The sequence below is a fragment of the Lethenteron reissneri genome, chromosome 32, assembly GCF_015708825.2.
Source record: "Lethenteron reissneri isolate LAM-NWPU_2019-01 chromosome 32, ASM1570882v1, whole genome shotgun sequence".
Taxonomy (NCBI): Eukaryota; Metazoa; Chordata; class Hyperoartia; order Petromyzontiformes; family Petromyzontidae; genus Lethenteron; species Lethenteron reissneri.
In genome coordinates, this window is record NC_083810.1 from 11,006,464 (window position 1) to 11,025,124 (window position 18,661).

The window sequence follows — 18,661 nt, forward strand, 5'->3', positions numbered from 1 at the left end:
CTGGTGCGGTGTGTAAACATCGCCACTGGGGAGACAAAGGAGGCCGGGCGTGGCACTCCCCCGTGTGCCGTGCCGTGCCGGCCTTCATAGGCGCTCGCTAACAGCACTTGCCCCAACACTCTGTTACAGGCTATATGGGGGATCTTTGTGCATGTGCGACCAGATCTATATAATTACATTGACACCGGGCACCAGTTTCTGGTGCGTCTTACTTTCCAGGGGCATCTTATTATCCAGAGAACACGGCACGCGAATGAAAATCGTTCCGTTGTGAAAACATTCTCGGCCTTGCCTGAGAGCGGTTGGGCTGGAAAAAAAAGCAAAAGTTGGTCAATAAATATGCACGGTTTTTTTAAAGTAAAGTTTCTCAAACGTGTCCCTCTGCCCTTAGTGATGGGGCCAGTCTGGGGTAATTGCCGTGTGTGGAGTGGTTGGGCCATTGGATACCCAGCTCAGCTGTAGCAAAGCCCAAAGCCTGGAGCAATGCCAAGCATTTCCAGATGTTCCGATGAGACCCACAGGGTCGCTGTGAAAGGCACCGTATCTTGTTTGAAAACCAAAACTAAACAGAAACCACAACTGCAAGGAGAGAGGAGGATGTACAGTGACGGAAAAAAGTATTTGATCCCCTGCTAATTTTGTACGTTTGCCCACTGACAAAGAAATGATCAGTCTATAATTTTAATGGTAGGTTTATTTGAACAGTGAGAGACAAAATAACAACAACAAAATCCAGAAAAACGCATGTCAAAAATGTTATAAATTGATTTGCATTTTAATGAGGGAAATAAGTATTTGACCCCTCTGCAAAACATGACTTAGTATTTGGTGGCAAAACCCTTGTTGGCAATCACAGAGGTCAGACGTTTCTTGTAGTTGGCCACCAGGTTTGCACACATCTCAGAAGGGATTTTGTCCCACTCTTCTTTGCAGATCTTCTCCAAGTCATTAAGGTTTCGAGGCTGACGTTTGACAACTCGAACCTTCAGCTCCCTCCACAGATTTTCTATGGGATTAAGGTCTGGAGACTGGCTAGGCCACTCCAGGACCTTAATGTGCTTCTTCTTGAGCCACTCCTTTGTTTTGAAATTTATATCAGCAGCCAAATCCTCGAGACGCACGTTTCTCAACAACAACCAAAAACCCCGCAACAAAACACCGCGTCGAAGAGGTAAACAAATACCATGCGAAATGGTAACGTGAAGAAAGTTCGTGCTTTTATTCTTTATTTTTTTAAACAAACAGATACATAGTCGGTAAATGCATTGCCTAGCTACGGAGACAGAAAAATCACGGGGGGTGGGGGGGGGGTGCTGCTTGCTACGCACTGACCTGCGGCTACCACTCTTTTTCTAACGATCGCACAACAAATGTTTATCCCCGGATGTCCCGAAGTTCGTATTCCGCGCAATAGTCACAGCGGTTGGGGCACTTACGGCGCTCGTAATCGACAAATAATGTTCGCGAGTTCAATTCTCGGGTCGGGGGTCGACAAGACACTTTGGTTAATATTCACCACCGATTGTGGTCGTGTGAACTCGCTGTTTGGTCCAGGGATGAGACTCTCACCCACCGTAGGAATGTGAATCTGCAAACAGGAGATGAGCGCCATATGAAAACCACCTAAAAAAAACCGAAATATCCTTTCGGTGGTGTAAATATTTTTTCTCCAAATTGAGTATTTTGCTCGTATTTTTTGAGATTAGCATGCATGCACTTTGGCGACTGGTAAAAAAAAAATCAAGCCCCGTTCTCCTAATTCATACAACGTGGACGACTCCGCTAAAAACACGCCCACTCGTTTTGTCGACAGTGACTTGAGTCGCTGTCGCATTTAGACGCTACAATCCGAATTATATAGCATCGTGAAATTTCATCTTACCATATTCTTAGGTTTTTTCGGTAAAGTCACGTAGGTAAAACATTAAAATTAATAAAAGTAAAATAAAAAATAAAACATTTTATTTTATTTTACTTTTATTAATTTTGAAAGTAAAATAAAAAATAAAATATTTTATTTTACTTTTATTAATTTTACAAGTAAAATAAAAAATAAAATATTTTAAATATTTTATTTTTTAAAATAAAAAATAAAATATTTTATTTTTTATTTTACTTTTATTAATTTTAATGTTTTACCTACGTGACTTTACCGAAAAAACCTAAGAATATGAATCATTGCAGTCACGAAAGCTTCAAATCTAGAATTCATCTTACCATTTTATCGCTCGCCGTGCTAAACCCCCGTGCATCTCGCAACCTTTTTTAATGGGGGGGGGGGGGGGGGGGTGGCCAATGGGTTGCAAGCGCTGTCGCGATCGACGGCACGGCAACGCGTTTCTTAGCCGAGCTTTGTGCGCGCTTTGTCGCGGGCATTGCCGGCGTGGAATTGGAGGCAGATGTGAGCGACGTTTGCGTGGGGGAGGGGGGGGTTTGTTTTGAATCGTCAAGTGGCACACGTGTCAATACGCAGGCAGCGAGGGGCAAGCACATTTCTAAGACTAACAAGGTGGGGGAGGAGGAGGAACACTCGTCCGACAGCACGGCACGTCGGCCCACGTCTGCATTGGCTCGTGTTCAGGATCTGTTTCCCACTCTGTAATGGAAACTTTCACTACAAAAGGAGTATTCTGATGTTCAGCCCATCAGATATATATCTCCTTTGTTTAAACGTCTCCATATGTGCAACATCCTTTGTTACCCTTCCCTAGCACCTCCGATGAGCATGGTTGGCTACGTACGGTGCGAAAGAAGTTCAATGTACGTACAAATTCAATGTTTCAGTTTGGTGTTGAATGCTTTCTCCATTCCATGACACAAAAAAACAAAAACACTTGATTTCAATACACGCCGTTAGAATCTTACACATGTAATTCTAAAATGGAAACAATTACAACGGTTTTGAGTGAAGCATTCACATTCTAAGATGTTAAGACATCATGCGTAATACACGATAACAGCGGCTTGTTCAAGGAAGCTTTTGAAATTTGAATATCGCTCTGCAAGTACAGATATCCTTTTGTAGTATCTCACACACCGATGAATGTGTGTACGGATGTTTTCCAAGCACAGTGTTTCACTTTGTAAAATGTGTGTTCGAGACTCATCGCGTAGTTCGCCGAGAATATTGTGAGCCTTTAAAAAGTGAATTAGAACGAGCAGATTCCAGTGCAGATGTTGACAAACACGTGGCACGGTTAACCCCCGCCATGACGTCGCATTATTAAATAGTGTATTCTTTGCGAAGTCTTTGTGAAAAGTTGCATACACAATGTGTCGAGGGGTTTTTTTTACGAGACAAAAACACACACCAAGGCATGTAATGTTACACCGTGGGGGGGGGGGGGGAAGGCCGCATTGTTTGTTGGGAAGTATACGTAATGTGGCATTACTTATAGTTCAAATTAAAGTCCAATCAAATCCATTTCGAACATTAACAACAACAAAAACTCCCAACAGTTAATGACGGCCAAACGTAAAACGACGGTGAGCAGAAAAAAACGATCAACTTGGGCTGTGGACTTTCAGTGTGAATTTAATGCCAAAGTATTTTTTGTTCTATACACACAGACACGACCATTGCGATTAACATTGTCCAGCTGCTTTTAAGCCAAACATATAAAAAAGCCTCTTGCCCAAACAAGCTGATGTACTCCCACATGCGAACATAGAACACGAATACTTATAAAAGAATAATGTTACGTTGTGATCTGTGCCTTGCAGAGGGTACCACGTGCCAGGCTCGGCTGAAGTAATCCCGTTGCTGCAGGTTGTTGCAATGACACGACAAATTGTGGGCACGTTGGCATAATACAGTCGAAGCTGCATATAAGCACACCTTACATAAGCACGGCTCTGATATAAGCAACACATCCTTACATTACACTGGTGGGGGTAAGTTAGCACTGTTGGCAACGTACGGTGCGAAAGAAGTTCAACGTACATACGTAAATAAAGGGCAACTTCTGACACAAGAAAACTAATTTGGATATGAGCAACATAGCCTTGCTCTCAAGGTGTGTGCTCATAGCCAGCTTCTACTGTATTTGAAAATGTTGGCACTGGTTTGATGAACTATTGTTTTTACACACTTGAAGATGTGTTTAATTGCCGTCTAGGAACTGCTCTTCACATATTTCCCATCAGACGGTCACCTGGGAAGGCAGCATCGTCACGTGCGAGCCACGGGTTTATTTGCTCGGCTGTGAGAGCCTGCGGATCTGCCCCTCGATATCGTCCCCCTCGAGCGTGAAGGTCTGCGTGCTGGTGGTGCCGTCGGCGTGTGTGACGGTCTTCTTCACCGTGGTTTTCTTCTGGCCGGACGGCTTCACCACCTTGTTGATCTTGGAAACCCTCGTTCCACCTTACAGCACACATTGCCCAAGCGAAACGACAAAAAAAAAGATTAATTACTCGATGCGGCAATCGTGTTGTGACGGTTCCACCTGAAGACGGAAGCTTGTGTTGCCTCCGAAACGTCGTGATTTTTATTTTATTTTTTATTTTACTTTTATTAATTTTAATTTTTTTACCTACGTGACTTTACCGAAAAAAAACCTAACAATAATAATACGCAGTTTAATTGCTTGATTCAAGCATGCTGGTGGGCATTGTGTTTCATTGTTATAGGGCAGAGATAACAGAGGATTTTAATTTAGAATTTTTATTGAAGCAATGTGTGGGGCAGATACATCGCGTTGTGACGCACGCACACACACCGTCAACACAGGCCAACCCGGTAATGAAAAGCAGGAGATAGAAAGATGGGGAATGGGCTTGCTGCCCCAAACTGACTTTTTTTTCAAAGGTTAATGGAAGGTCTCAGCCCGCATTCACCAATGACAGCATGAAAAAAAAACCCCAATGACATAAAATGTTTCTTCTACATTTCACTTGGCCAACTTCCAGCTGGATAATTAAAATTTCGGTTCGGCCGTTGTGTGACCAACATGACGCTCGTGTGCAGAGCGGGTGGTGGGTAAGTGACGGCTCGGCCCAACTGTCACTTTTCAGGGATCTCGGATGTGGCTCTGTGATATCAACTTTCATGGATGTTGCCTTGGACGAAGGGTTGCCCCACTCTTTAAAAAAAGAGATCCGAATGGGTTCCTCGTTTCATGACATGACGCTGAGAGCACAACAATGGGGATTTTTTTTTTTAACATTGGAAGTTTTTCGATTTAAAGCTTTCGTGACTGCAGGGATTCATCTTCTTGGTTCTTTCGGTAAAGTCACGTCGAAGGGAAATAATAAAATAATAAAAATAAAACATCATTGTATTTTATTATGTTTTATTTTTATTATTTTATTATTTCCCTTCTACGTGACTTTATCGAAAGAACCAAGAAGATTGGAAGTTTTATTTGAGTAAATTGGAAAACTTTCTGGAGTATATAAAGGTCATGCAGCTCTTTTGGCTTGTGCCTTTACGAGCTCAGCTGTCCAATAATTTACTTGCAAAAAATGTCGTATCATAAAAATGTGATTATCTTAACTTAAAACGTATTGCCTGAAGCACATTCAAAATATTATTTAATATGTATTGCTATTGAATGGGCCCTCGCAATCCTGACTTTGCAATGTTTACAACAATCTCGGATTTCTGTTTTTGATAGGTCCTTCAGGAATTCCTATTGCATATGATGTACCGGTTTCAAATGTGACTTGCAGTCACCTATAAGAGTGCATTAAGTTCAGAATTGTGGTATTCATCGAGCATCGTACGTAGCCAACCGTGCTAATCGTACGTAGCCGACCGAATAAGTTATAATTCACGGCCTTTTGTGAAATCTACCGCTGGATAAAGGACTCACCATGCCGCGTCGGTCATGGGAGTAGTTTGGCCATACTCTTAGGTTTTTTCGGTAAAGTCACGTAGGTAAAAAATAAAATAATAAATTAACAAAAGTAATAATAGAAATAAAAAATATATAATAAATCACTGATTTATTATTATTTATTATTTATAATAATAGAAATAAAATATTATTAATAATATAAATTAAATCAGTGATTTATTATTTTATTTTATTTCTATTATTGCTTTTATGAATTTTAATTTTATTTTTTACCTACGTGACTTTACCGGAAAAAACCTAAGAGTATGAATCCTTGCAGTCACGAAAGCTTCAAATCTAGAATTAGTTTGGCCATACTTCACCAGGTGAGTCACAGCGAGTTGGCGTAGTGGTGGGGGGGCAGGAGCAGTACGGATATCACTAAGCCACTGCCTCTCTCTCTCTCTTCCGTATGGCAGCTGATATAGATGCAGAGCAACGACTACAATTTCACACTCAGGTGGTCAAGCCAGCAGATAATCGCGTCAGGAGCAGCAGCGGAGAAGTGTATCGCTGTGATGTCTCCTTTCGTCATTTGTGTATCGGCTATTGCGTCGTTATATGTTCTACGGCCTGTTCTGGATGACCACAGTCGCGTTTTTAAATGTTTCCATTTGTGCATCGGTTATCTGCATCTGCCACGGTTTGGAGTGGACCACGAGCTTCGTGGAAGATCAAACCCACCGATGATGGAATAGAACTCTGGCCGACGAGTTCACAGTGCGGCGTACAAACACTTTCCTGACGTGCCCACTGGCCAACCATCTCATACGCTGTGTGGGAAGCCACGTGTGTGTTGATGGCATGGCTGTGCGCGTGTGTGTGTGGGCTCCACGTAACTTCCTGCCAGGTTGAGGCATAATTCCCGGATAGAGGTGAGGTCAGCGCTATGTTTGAAATACATTTAGGAAACATCTACAATCCGGTTTTTTTTTAGAACACAATGTATTATTGTTTAAAGCACTAGAATAGTGCGTAACAAAATCGAACCTATGCGAGCTTCTCACTGCACGGATTTTGTACGAGTTAAAAATCCGTGCAGTGTACTTCTCTATGAACTAGAACACACATTGTGGTATATAACGTGCATGCTATTAAATGCCATATCTTCCCTGTGCTTACCAACACCTCTTTAGAACCGTTTTAAACGTGGGTTTAATGCGTTGCACGATTTCACTTGGCACGTTGGATTTTGAAGCCACCGACCGACCGACCCGCCGACCCAACAGCTGACCCCACTGTTCGACCAACCCTCTGACCCACTGACCAACTCACCTACCCATCGACCTACTGACTGACAGACCGACCGGCCGACCGAACTCGCTGTTTGACCAAACATCCCGATCCTCTGAACCCACTGACTGATCGACCCATTGACCGACCCACTGAACGACCGACCACCCACTGACCCACCAACCATCCAACCGACGGTCCCACTGACCAACTGACTAACCCACCATTCAACCCACCGTCCGTCCCATTGACTGATCGACCGACCGTCCTGCCCATGGAGCCACGCGCGCTGTGCGGAACCGCTCACCGGACTGGAGCTGTGAGAATGTGCCCTCCGAGATCCCTTCGTCTCCGTCCACCACGATCGTGCGGGTCACTGTCGTTCCTGCCGTACGGGCGCAATCACAGCCACGCAAGCGGGTGGTTTAACGCGAGCACCGCCGCCTATTCCATGCGGCCAGAACCGGCCCTAGACCTTTGGGGGCCCTAAGCAAAATTTGGTTGGAGGCCCCTTTGATGTATGATTTTTTTCACCCACTAGCTAGCAGTGACTCTAGGGGGCCCTCTGCTGGCCACGGGGCCCTTTGCAATTGCAAGGGTCGCTTAGTGGCTGGGCCGGCTCTGCATGCGGCTAAACGCCAGCTGACCGCCACATGGCACAGGGGCCACGAGACATTCAGGAGGTATGGGAACATATTGGCGCGGTGATGATTGTAGGAAGGTATTTGTAGCCCGGTTGATTGTCAATTTTTTGGGGGATCATAACTGCATGTTTCACGTTTACCTCCTAGCAATGTCCACATTTATCTATTTTTTGTGCCCAAGAAGGAATGGACATGCATGGGGAAAAAATAAAAAAATGACTTATTCTGGACAAAACTGTCAATGCTGCTGACTTCAAAATTGTCACTGAACATTTACAAAGATTATGCTTTACAGATTACATTTTAATAGACCTGCAAAAATGGATCGTGAAACTTGGACTATGCTGAGCACAAACATGTATTTCTAGATGGTAACTGATGCTTGCTTAATCAGAGGCAAAGAAAACGTGTTTGTCCTACACCCATCAATTTGCTCACTGTTTAACTTAGGAGAAGGCTCGCAGAGTGTATCCAATAAGAAAATGGGCATTAGGTGCAGTGCATTGTTTGTATGAGCCATGACAAATGTCTGGACTATTTAATTGTATTCTATTTTGGATTAATAAAGCGCCTTTCACCAAGGCTCTTGACAATGCTTACTAGCTACGGCGCAGAACGGCAAGATAAGGATGGGGATCGCGTAGTGACGAGGGTGAAGGGAGCGAGGTGGAGGCTGCCACGGTGGAGGCGTTAGAGGCGTCAGGTGGTGCTGGCAGGGGTGGCAGGAAGAGGAAGGGAAAAGGCGGAGTAGAGAAAAGAGACAGGGCGTGAGGGCAGTGCGACAAGAGGAAGGCGAGGGGTGAGAGTCGGATGTGCAGAGGGAGTTCCAGTGTAAGGGGGCTAGCAGAGTGAAGGAGCGAAAGTGAGGCTAACACGTGCTTCATGTCATTGTAGTGCGTATTTAATGTGGCGCTGAACTCTGATGTTGTGGGAGAAAACATTTATTAAAAAGTCTATTTAATTACCGTAAGTAAAACTTGTTGTCTATATTTATTCAAAGTTGCGCATTTTGTTGTAGAGGGGCAAGGGCGTAGGCAGGGAGACCACAAATCTGGCTGGCGCCTGATGAAGCTGGTTGTAATTACTGGCGAAACGTCGTGCTCGGATTGTAAATATTGTGGCTTTGCTCTCCAACACACCGGTTAGTGCTGTCCTAGTAACGAATTGGCCACGTTCTGTTTACGTGACAAACCTTCCTAGTTGGCTGTGTCGGGTGGTGGCGGGTTTAACGACACATTTATACATTTACGCAATCTAACCCCCCAAAAAAATTATATTAGGGAGACTGAGTTGCAACAATCTAGACGAGTGAAGGCTCAGGGGGAGTGCACAAGAAGTTTGTCAGCGGTGATGAGGGGCGAATTTTCCTGATTCTGAACCGATGTAAGCGGCATGCGCCGGTGGCGTTGGCGATGTGGGAAGTGAAGGAAAATGAGGAATCGAAGGTGACGCCGAGAATTTGGACGGACGCGATCCAAGTTAGACTGAGTGGGGGGGGGGGGCAGGTGGTTTCAGGGAAAGGAAAGTTTGTGTCATCCATGCTTGGATGGCCGCCATGAGGCAGGATGCGATGTGTGGTGGGAAAGGTCCGGGGGTGTGAGCCTTGAAGGAAAAGATTTGAGTGTCGTCGGCGAATAGTTGATACGAGAGATTGAAAGAAGAAAGGATGGGCTTGAGGGGGCACGTGTAGAAGGTTGAATAGGAGATGACTTAGTGCAGAACCACGGGGGGGGGGGGGGGCGAACCGGGGCGTGGGGGGATGAAGAACCACGGCTTGAAAGAGGCAGCAGATGAACGGGAGGCGAGGTAAGAGCCGAGTCAATCACGTGGGGTGCCAGAGAAACCGCGATTAGACGGAGTGGATGGGATGATCGAGGGTGTCGAAAGCCGCAGACAGGTACGAGAGAAATTAGGGCAGACGAAAGGCTTGCTTTGAAGCTTTCGTGACTGCAGGAATCTATACTCTCTGGTTCTTTCGGTAAAGTCACGTAGGTATAAAAAAAGATAAAAAAACACACATTTCGGTCGCAACACAAGCGTCCGTCATTTACTTAGTACGCATGCATGTAAGTTGAAATTCTTTCGCACCGTACGTAGCCAACCGTGCTAATCGGAGGTGCGGGGAGAAGGATAATAAAGGAAACACAAAAGGCACTTCTAAATAAATGAGTTTTCCATTCAGATTTTAAAGTGCATAGCTCCAGTGGTGGCGGTGACCGTCTTTGTTCGATGGGCAGTCAAAAGCCGGTGCCGCAAGGATGACCGGGAAAAAAATTAGACAAAACCCATTCAGATCCTGCCAGGAATAAACACGAACCCTGCCGCCAAGCTTCACCACGAAACAATGGCACTGCTCCTTTGGAACCTCATTTGCCAGTTAAAAATCTGATAATTGTTATTTTACCCTTCTATCTGGCAACAAAACTAACACCTTTTTGTGTCAGTTTTGACAAGTTACACTGCCATGAGGCAGTGTCAGTTTTGTTGCCAGATAGAAGGGTAAAAAAACAATTATCATATTTTTTACTGGCAAATGAGGTTCCAATGGTGTAAATACTTACCCCGAGCTCTCATACTCTGATGGTGCATTGTCTTTCAGTTGTGCGCCTTTTGGCGTCATCTGGTCCAACACCATGTGAGACTAGGCTCTAAGGAAAGCTGTCTCGGGTGTGGACCAATCAACTTCAAGGAAAGTGCATACATTATTAGAGTTATGTTTTTTGTTTGCACTACGACCGCAGGTATTGTGGTCTATGCAAACATGACTCCTTGTAAAAAAAGGTGTCAGTTTTGTTGCCAGATAGAAGGTTAAAAACCAATTATCAATGGCACTGCTGCTATGCATGCAGCTGCCGGCAGTGGCGGGTTCTACGTCAGCCGATCGTATCGCAATATCGGCTGTTGTTCGGCGTGATGTCCGACGTTACGCCCCGCGTGCTGGGAGCTTCTTCAGGAACGGAATTCTCCGACGAAGCCCTCTGCACATGCGGCGGCACGCCGGGGCAAAGCGGCGAGCGGCACGCGGCACGACCAGCAAACAAATCGGGGCGCTGTGCGGCACGACCCGCAAACGCACACGCGGCAGTCTCGCGATGCCACGTGTGTTTTGTTTTGTCTGCGGTTCAACCACGCCACAGGTCGACGTGCAAAGTTGCGTTCGTATTGTTGCTCGACACGTCAGGATCAGAATCTTTAGTCGTCCTGGAGGAGACCGATGAGCTACGAAGCTGTTTAACGCCGCGGACGATGCCACTTTCAAATTTGGCGGCTGTCACTGTGAGATTTGGCACATTGCAAAGACCATGTTTGTGTTTGCGTTCTCTCTAATTGCACACAGCGGCGCGCTCCGTGATGGAATACACGCTCGCGGCGCCTTTTTTGACAACTCCCAAGAAGCCACCCACTAAGAGGCCATGGCGTCATCGCTCAGAACTTTTGTTCGGAGTGAGGCCAGCATATGTTTTTTTTTTACGTGGGGAGGAGTGGTTATTTTGTATGCGACGAGCAATTGGCGAACACTACATGGTAGCCCTTTGCAGAGAACCACAACGAGGCGAGGGTTTACGCTTTCTCGTTATGGCAGCTGTCGAGTGCAGGGCAGAGACAAAACGAATTTGTGATACTGCTTTGGCGGTGGTCCGCAAGCACAAGTAAAATGAAGCTCAACACATTTGTCAATAACGCTGTCCTAAAACAACACGGATGCAGTATTCCCTCGTTATTCTTGACGGATACGATCCGGAGATGCTCGTGAATTGCAAGTAACGCCGAGCAGGTAAATTAACATCGGTGAATCACCGTCAATCGCATTGACTTTACTTTTTGTGTCGTGTAAGCAGTTCCAGACGAGCCTAGTAGCAAAAGCAGCTACATATACTACGAGCCCCGCACTTTCAAGGGCCCCACGCTAAATGCTTTCAAGCTATCAATCCCGTCTTTGGTTCTTTCGGTAAAGTCACGTATAAAGATAAAATAATAAATAAAATAATAGCATACGACGTTTCGATTGCAACACAAGCAATCATCATCAGGTATTTTGTTGCTATTTTATTTATACCTGATGATGATTGCTTGTGTTGCAATCGAAACGTTGTGTGCTATTATTATATTTATTATTTTATCTTTATACGTGATTTTACCGAAAGAACCAAAGAGTAATTCCTGCAGTCACGAAAGCTCCAAATTAAGATACTATCAATCCTGGTTCAGTGATTCTGCACTTGCTCTATTACTATAGTACTATACCGCCTTCAACTTTTACGAACGACTGGTGTTCAAGGTTATCGATTTGTCCTATTATGTGGCTGTATAGCAAATTAAAAAATATAATTACTTAACTATGCAAGTAAAAAATTTGTGTTTTTAATATTAAAGTTTTTAATTAATTTAGGGCCCCTTTATAACATATGCTACAGGCCCCGCACTTAGCTTAATCCGACACTGCGTGTAAGCGTAGATATTTTTCTTCCCCCGAGCGTTACGTTGACGTGCGGCGTAAGAAACGTGAACAGTTTGCGTCGCTAGCCACCAATTGGCCTCGCAAAATTCCACGCTCGTTGCCTTTCACGAAGCGGCCTGCCGAACCAGCGCAGCGAGCACGTCTTAATGAACGCCCTCACGCAGGAGTTCGCGCGCACACACAAGAGAAGTGAACAAAAAGAAACCTCATCGGCAAAGTAAACCTACGTCACGCGCGTAAGGACACAAGGTTTACTAACCGCATAATGCACACATTCCAAGATAAATTCGTTATCCATTTGTTTGTTATCCTCGTGTTTTTAAGAGTTAGCTTTCTTTCTCTGACCAGGGGAAGAGGAAAAAAACCCGTGCACTGTTGTTAAGTCATAACGTGTTGAATCTGACTTGTTATAGGGGAAAAAAGCACAGAAGTGAATGAATGGTTCAAAACGATGGCCATATATTTGGTAAGCCTCCAGCCATGAGCAGTGGTGCAGGCGGTGCAAACGGCACCAGGGCCTATGGGCTCGAGGGGGCCTAAGCGCTGGGCCATGTAGAGCAGGGGTCCCCAACCCAACCGGGCCACGGACCGATACCGGTCCGTGGCCTGTTAGGAACCGGGCCGTACAGCAGGAGGTGAGAGCGGTGAGTCCGTGCGTGACCCACTTATTTTATTTATCACTTCCGTCCGCGCCTCTTTACCGCACTGCGCATTAGTCTCAGTCATAGTTGTGGTAAGCCCACAAGCTGCTAACCCCCTAGCCGAAATGAGTAACAAACAAACGTTGCTGGAGAGCTTCTTTGAAAAGGGGGAAAGACCCAATGATGAACCACCTCTCCTCCCCCCCCGGTCCGTGAAAAAATTGTCTTCCACGAAATCGGTCCCTGGTGCCAAAAAGGTTGTGGACCGCTGATGTAGAGGACGATGGGGTCCCGTTTCATTCCTTGCACCGCGTCCCCTGTCAACGACGCTCCCTCTAACTGGCCATGACCCTGTGCTCACTCTCTGCAATACTGTATTGACGTATTTTGTTGTTGTTTTGTTATCGTTGTCGCCGCTGTGTTCACGCGCCACCTCAATGCCATCAGCCATTATATCGCCGCTGCTGGATTAACGCGTCCTCAATCCACCACCAATCTCTCAGAGACTTGGAATGTAACACTTTGCCTGGCGCTTGCAAGCAATGCAATTCAGTCACTCCATTTCCACAGTCGATGTCCTCTCTCAGGCATGCTTCCTACGATGGCTGCCCCTCTAGAACTAAACTAAACTTTTTATTTCACCAGGTAGGGCCCACTTGGGCTATGTAGCTCTTTTTAGAAGCGACCTGGTCACAAATGACAGTTCAACGAAGCGGCTTATCATCACGTGGGCATTGATTGCAGCAGCCAAATACTCTAAACGCACGTTGATTCTAAATGTGGAGGGGAAAACCGGGGGACCCGGAGAAAAACCACGTAACCACGGCGAGAGAGAAATGCAACTCAAAATATATGGCAGCCGGCGTCAGGCGCCGGGATCGAACCCACGACCTCCTGCGTACCGGGCGAGGGGGTTAGCATCTCCTAGCCACCGCGGCACCACAAATAGCTGGGAAACTGGCTCATCGGGACCCTGTTTGTAACAATTGAACTTGAAACATTAAGTAAATAAAAAATATCATAATGTCATGAAAATGTTTATCACATCGTGTATACGCTTTCATCATATGTAAGGCTATCGTTTTGAAACACTATTTTACGGAGATGGCTTTGAATCGGTCCGGCATTCCGTTTGCATCATTGTATTGCATGGCACTTTGTGCAACCGTGCCACGCACAGAGTATGCAGTTATTATACTATTTAAGTCTTATTGTCATTAATATAAACTGGTGGCATTTTGCTTCGTGATATTTCGTAGGTACCTGTTTTTGACAGCGTGCTTCCTCCATCGATAATCTGAAACGAAACATCGGCGATGAGTATATTCCGTTTTTTGTTGATTTCATACCCCAACACACGAGCGTAATACTTCAAAGGGGTCTGAATTCGTTTTTCAAACCTCGACGTCGACCCCTTTGGCGTAAAGTAGTCAATAAATAAATAAATTACGCCATGTTTTCACCACAATATAGCGGTTACAGCGCATAATATACGGCGGTCCATAAGTGGTACATAACTTAGGTCCAGATGTTAAAACAAACTTTGTTCGGAAAGAAAGCAAATGGCACGGCCGTAGGAATGCACTTGTGATTAATAATGGCTAACACCTGGGCCACAGGAAGAGAAAATAACACAGAAAACCGAACTCTGGTATTCACCCAACTGAATTTGCGGCACAAGCATCACATGCAAGCATTGTGTGTACAGCGTGCTCGTGCATTTGTGCAGTACCTTCTGTGCGTGTGTTTTTTGTCCAGCAAAAACAACTTATTGACACTATTGTGTTCAGTTCAAATGTACATACATGAAAACAAAGCTATGTTTAACCTCGGCATGGTCTTAAATCGTAAACTGGTTATAAGGTTAGTGGGTTAGGGTCTCGGATTATCTCAGCTTAAATCAGTGACCGGTGCTGGAAGACGGTAGGCTAATGTCTCAGCCTCATTATTATTATCATCAGTAATGATGTATCTCATTGCGCCATCTCCTCCCGGGCGTGTTCCTTTCCTTCGGCTGCCGCTCCGTTGTTAATCTTAGACCACCGGCCGTTATCCCGTCTATCAACATATCCTGTCGAAGCACAATTACTTGTCCCAACTGTGGACAACAAGTCCTCTGTCCCACATGCTCCTCTTCCCGTCTCTCAGCCATAGAGACATTCTACACGTGTCCTTACCCCCACGCTTGCTCTCCGTGATTCACTTTTTGCCCCCCGTTTTTTTAATTCGAAATTTCGATGCCGCTGGCGAAGTCTCCTGTGACATCGTTCGTTCGCACCTCCGATTGGCTACGTAGGGCGCGAAAGAAGTTCGACAGACGCATTCGTCACGAGTATGCGTTGCTTTAAAAACTCGGGGAGGAGGGGGGGGGCTTCTGTGTTGTTTTTTTTACGACCGTGCATTCATTCAACAACTCATGGGGAACGAAGGTTCACTTGACATGTGTTTGCCTTAGCCGGGACCGTGAGTGGGTTGGCGAGTGTCAGTGTGAAGGCGGGGAGGTGTCCTTCGTCGTAGTCCTCGTCGTCACCTTGGTCCTGCCACCAACGTGGGTTGACCCCGAGGCAATCGAACTCTTGGAGAGTCCAAACTTGTTGCTGGTCGCAGCTAAGCAACAGAAACACACGTTTTTTTCAGTTTTTCTTTTCAAGCGTTGAGGCTTCGCTTGTTTTTTTTTCTCGTTCATGTGAAATTGCTTAACATCATATTTACTTTGCCTCTTAAAGTCTAATCATAGTCTGCCAAAACGCATCGTTGGCCAAGTGTTCGTATGGTGCCCTTGCCATCTGCTAATAATTTAGCATGCCTTGTCTATGCAATAAATAATAGTAATAATTTACTGTCCTGCCAGTCCAACGCGGGATGAAGGACTCCCTACAGCGTGCCGGTTATTGGGGTAGTTTGACCATATTTGACCACGCCGTTTAGCGCGGGTTGATGAAGCGAGGGGTGGGGGGGGGGGGCTGCAGTGGTTCGGTTTCTACTGCACTAATTACTGTCTCACCAATTCACTCGTTGTGTACGAAGAAAATAATTAGACTTCATAGAGTGGCTTCCGAAAAACAATTGGCGTCAGTTGAGGCGATTGATGTCAATGGGTTACATTGAAACTACATTAGAGTGTATATAGCAGTATTCATTAGAAACTTGATATATTATTGGTCATTAATTGCTGGCACATACTGTATCTGCTACGGTGACATAAGCAGTAACACGAATATGATTCATTATTTACTTATTGAAAAAAAAATACATAGAGCTGAATCATTAACTTGCAGGGGAGATCACGGAAACACCACCAACTTACCACCTTCATTATTTGTTTCGGGATTAAATCATTGAGCTATGACACTGGGACACCCAGGGAGGGCTTCTTTTGTGAACGATCTCACGGAGTCCTTCATGCACATTGGACAGCTGATCACATGCTTTCATAATTTCCTGGGTGGCTGTGGTGGGAATTGACCCATCAACCTCGTGAAAACCAACTCATTGCGTAAAGTGCTTACTCGTCAATTGTCTGACCACTCAAAATCTAACACATCGAGCCCAACGGATTACTTATGCCCAAATACCAATTATTTCAACTTGTAACACGTACAGCATTAGGGATAGAGAACAACTCAGAGGCGCAAGGAGCCACAGACAAGCTGAAAGGCAGCCACACGATGAGCTGGCACTTGTAATCGCCCAAGCTCTGCGGTCCACTATATAGGGAGGTGTTCTCAGCCGATTACTGAGCGTTTACACTCAGACAGCACCTGACTTCGGTGGTGATTGGTAGCTAAGCAGCGCTGAGTCTTAATAGTGCTTGCATAAGTGACCACCATGAATTACTGTTGTCAAGCTGTGGGGCTACGTTGTGGGCAGGCAGCAGATGGCAGTATGCAGAACATCGCTGTACTGTCTATGCTCTGCACATTCACCAACCGCGACTGTCCAGCACGGCGAAGTATTGGATTGCCTTGCTATCTCCATTAACCTGCAAGGCATGCGGAGGCCCTCATCTAGCAGTGCACTGACACTAAGATGTGTACAAGTACAATAGAATGCTTACAGGTTGGTGTCAGGACGCCATTGATGATGTGGATGGCACCGCTGGTCGCCATGAGATCACTTTCAACCACCTTCTTTCCGTTGACCAGAAACGAGCCATCTTTCTGTAAATGTAAGACGTAAAATAAATTAAACGATTCGCAATCAAATAAAACAAAATGGCTTCCACCCGTAGTTCATGGCGTGCATAGTGATGTGCGCTCAGTTGGTGGGCTTTTCATTAGCTTGTTTAAACTTTCCCCAAAATGTATTCCGACTGTGCTATCGGCACCATATAATGGGTTGTATCCCATTGGGAACGCTTACAAAGGGGAGTAATCGCGTATCTTAAAGAGCGGCCCACATAAGTAGATTTCACATAATTTCTCATGAGATCCATTTAAGTGACCTTTAAAAAAATCCATACACTAGGGATGCAGCCTATCACTTTGGCAGTCAAACTGATATAATTATATATAAAGATGGAATTTACCAAATTAAGTGATAAGCCAATTTTAATTTGATGGGCTATTATTGCAGTCATCTTTGGCAGGAGCTGAGATCATCACTTCGCTACATTTGAGAGTGTGACTTCAACGTGGACGGATGACACCCAGATTGACCCAGGGCCTCAGTAGTTGCCAGCTTATCGTTCTGACTCACAAGCCACCTCAATGTCATCATCAGCTATTATCTAGCCACTGGTGGATGAAGGCTGCCCCAAGCCACCACCATCTCTCACAGACGTGGAATGTAACAATCGGCCTAGCTCTTGTAAACAATACAATTCCGTCACTCCATTTCCACAGTCGATGTCCTCTCTCAGGCATATTTTCTCCCATGGCTGCCCCTCTAAAACTAAACTAAACTTTTTATTTCACCAGGTAAAGCGACCTGGTTATAACAAATGATAACTCAACGAAGTGGCTTGTCGCGGGGAAATTTAGAGCAGCGAACTACTCTGAATGCGTGTTTCTAAATGGGCAGGGAAAAACCGGAGGACCCGACGAAAAATCCATTCGACCACGGGGAGAACATACAAACTTCAAATATACAACAGCCACCAGGGTCGGGATCGAACCCACAACCTCCTGCATACCAGGCGAGGTAGTTAACATATCACCACTGGCCATCACCCCTTTCCGTGGCATGTCCTACCCAAGCCCTCTTGCCGTTCTTCACAGTCAATACGATATATTTCAGTTTAACACGAAGGCACGCCAACACACCGGTTAGTGCTGTACTAGTGACGAATTGGCTACGTTCTGTTTACGTGACAACCCCCTTACTAGTTGGCTGTGTCGGGTGGTGGCTGGTATAGCGACACATTTGTATATTTACGCGATCGCTTTGGCAGACTATGATTAGACTTTAAGAGGCAAAGTAAATATGATTTTAAGCAATTTCACATGAACCCCCCCCCCCCCAAAACACTTATGGACGATACATTTCACTCATGGACGTTCCCTAATTCACGCGCTCATCTTGCTGCCCTTCAGCGTAAGCCCCAAGCAGGCGGCGCCCTCCGACTCTTTGCCTGTCGCTGCGTGCGCCTCTAAAAACATACTCCGTGTGGTCACGTGCACTCACGCTGCTTTCGATCTCGAGCAGGCCTCCATGCAGGGTCCTCAGCACGTTTTTGGCCCCGCCGACGATGCCTCCGCTCACGAGCACCTCGCTAGCCAGGTGGAAGTTAAGAAGGGCTTCCAGCTCCTTGGGATTGCCTGTGGGGACGCGCACGCAGACGCCCGGGGTTTCAGAGTTTTCTTACCCTCCTCGGCCGATGCCGAGGCTCGTTTAATAATTATGTGC

General features: G+C 45.6%; 1 protein-coding gene across 1 annotated transcript in view; it reads right to left on the reverse strand.

Annotated features, from left to right (window-relative positions):
- Positions 1–3,519: 3,519 nt before the first annotated feature.
- The window catches only part of LOC133350028 (transforming growth factor-beta-induced protein ig-h3-like), a 46,194-nt gene continuing 31,052 nt past the window's right edge, over positions 3,520–18,661 (reverse strand). Inside the window, 6 exon segments of the mRNA XM_061563986.1 lie at positions 3,520–4,363; positions 7,378–7,455; positions 14,078–14,111; positions 15,345–15,421; positions 16,872–16,974; positions 18,440–18,573. Coding sequence (XP_061419970.1) covers positions 4,191–4,363; positions 7,378–7,455; positions 14,078–14,111; positions 15,345–15,421; positions 16,872–16,974; positions 18,440–18,573 — 599 coding nt within the window. The 3' untranslated portion in view covers positions 3,520–4,190.